Genomic DNA, 2408 nt, shown 5'->3' on the forward strand with positions numbered 1-2408 from the left:
TATGCACCACACTTAGTTGATAGGTGTCTCTCTCTCACCAAAACACAAAATAACCCTTCGACCGAAAAAAAAAAGACTCAAAGCGTCTTCGGCATCTTTCTCACCATCTCCCTCCTCCTCTTATCAATAAAAAACTAAGCATATTACGGCCCCTAATCCATAGTTCTGTAAATCAATCGGTGCTGCTCTGTACAATTACTTAAAAGCGAAGATCCGTCGGGTACAACACCAACTTAGAGAGAGAAAAAAGAAAAAGAAATGAAGAAAGAATTGAACAAGGGAATATTTTTGCACAGCACACAGTTTTCCTTTATGATTCAGTGAGGTTTTTAATGTGTTTTTTCATTTGCATACATGTTCATGATAGAAAATGGCTACCCAAGAAGAGGGTGGAGGAAATGGGAAATTCGAGTTCATCATCGTTTATGAACAAGTCAAAGCCTTAATGAAAGAACAAAAGCAACGTTCTGTTCAGAATCAACGAACTGACGATTTCATTTCAGGATCATGAGAAAGAGAACAAATTTAACCAAAAATAAAAAAAGGGGAAAAGGGAAGGAGAAATAAAGAGGGAAAGATATTTCTACAACTGTGGGTGTTCTAGCAATCTAAGGGAAGGGGAATGTCAGGGTCGGCGTCGTTTGCATATATTCTCCGCTATTTGGGCGAGAGATTGAAGGTTGCATCTGACGATCGTGTCGACGAAGACGCAGGTATCTTCCTTGGTGTTCCCCGGCGGCACATCGACGACGTAGGACTCGACGACCACTGTGCCGGAGGCGGCGTCTTGGCAAGACTCGCCGTCGCCGGGCTGGTCGTCCGAGGGGATCGGGTGGAGAGAGGTGATGGATCTGTAGTTGGTGAGCCGGTGATCGCCGCCGACGACGCTGAAGCTCATGACGTGCCGCTCGTCGTCGAGGAGCTCGAGACGCTCGGTGGAGCTCACGGCGGGGAGGCCGGAGATGACGCGGACCTCGCGTAGGCTGCCAACTTTCCGGCCGTCGCCGCTCATGAGCGAGCAGCTGCGGATGAAGTGCTTGTAGACCTGGGGCTTGTCGAACCGCCGGACGACGGACCAAACGATGTCGACGGGGGCCCTGATCGTCTGAATAGCGGTGGAGCAGCACTGGTTGGGGCCGACCTCTTGGGTGTGGTGGCGTGACAGGGCGTCGGAGAGGAAGTGAAAGACCAGTGGTGGTTGCTCCTGCTCGTTGGTGCATACCGGCTTCTGCTGGTGATGAGGCGGTTGTTGCTCGGACGCCGGCTGTTGCTGGTGGTGGTGTCGATGGTTATGGTGGTGGGGAGGGAGATTCCACGTATGGGGGGAAGCCGGGAAATGAGTTTGCTTTTGGCAAATCATCTTTCACTCTTTAGGATTCCCCTTGAGAGCCTGAGGCAGAACAAGGGGAGCGAAGAAGAGGCACTTTCCGGTCTTTGGCAGCGGAAGAAGGTCCAGGAGCAGGCTAAAGCGGCGGAGGAAGGCGGAGGAGGAGGAGGAGGAGGAAGAGGAGAAGGGAAGAGAGCAGCAGAGAGGCGAAAAGGGTGATGGTGGAATGAATCACCTTGCGTTGTATTTATTCAAAGGCTAAAACACATGTTGGCATTTTAAAAAGCAATTCGAACCAATTGGTAGCGATGGTCAGTCGGATATGAGCTAAGAAGATGTGGAGTTAATTGCCGGCTCCTTTAATTTTTCTACTCTCTCTAGGCAAGTTGGTTGTTTCCATGACACAAATTGCCACCATTAATAAATCTCTCTCTCTAGAAGTCGGTCAAGAACCAAGGCCATTGGTTGGTCCCATGGCAAGTTGTGTGCCTCCTTTAACTAAGTTTTCCTCCTCTTGGCATCTTAGGAACAAAAGTGGACGGCAGAGTTGCAAATGCCACGACTCCATTAAAAATTTGAAGCAGTGCCCTCTTCCTGTTAACGATTTTTGTCATTTTCTGGAAGGTGAACTTGACGTGGGACTGTGAAGGCATTCTATTCAATATCTCTCTTCCGGTTTGTCTATCGTTTTCACACAGGCAATTGTTTAAGAAACCGAAGACAAGAGATGGCATTTAAATGAATAGAAAGGAGAGACAAAGCTGGTGTATATACTGAACCTTGGGGAGCAGCAGTAGAGTAAGGAATTTTTTATTAGGGGTCGAATTATAGTTTTAAAATTTTAATTGGAGTTAAAACATACACTTTCAAAGATTTTTGTATAGGTTAAATGAAAGTTTTAAAAAATTACATGTAAAAATTTTGTTTTGCCCCTGTTGGGGGGCTTAGTTTTAAGCTTTGAAAGTGCAGAACAACGTGCGAAGCACGATTTCAGGCTCAGTGGTTGCTCGGTTGCACCTAATCCTTGAAAAAAAAAAGGTTCAAGATCATGAGCAGATAGTGGAAGTCAACCAGAGCTTGA

At 47.0% G+C, this 2408-nt stretch overlaps 1 protein-coding gene across 1 annotated transcript; it reads right to left on the reverse strand.

Moving 5' to 3' along the window:
* Positions 1-448: 448 nt before the first annotated feature.
* On the reverse strand, positions 449-1640 carry LOC116253964 (abscisic acid receptor PYL4-like). Its single transcript, XM_031628970.2, has one exon. It carries the CDS (start codon positions 1358-1360, stop codon positions 626-628), a length of 735 nt encoding a protein of 244 aa, XP_031484830.1. The 5' UTR covers positions 1361-1640; the 3' UTR covers positions 449-625.
* Positions 1641-2408: the final 768 nt, after the last annotated feature.

The sequence above is a fragment of the Nymphaea colorata genome, chromosome 5, assembly GCF_008831285.2.
Source record: "Nymphaea colorata isolate Beijing-Zhang1983 chromosome 5, ASM883128v2, whole genome shotgun sequence".
Lineage (NCBI taxonomy): Eukaryota > Viridiplantae > Streptophyta > Magnoliopsida > Nymphaeales > Nymphaeaceae > Nymphaea > Nymphaea colorata.

Bases quoted from the DNA above. Each gene is read 5' to 3' on its own strand.
- LOC116253964 (XM_031628970.2), bottom strand. From the start codon at position 1,360: ATGATTTGCCAAAAGCAAACTCATTTCCCGGCTTCCCCCCATACGTGG.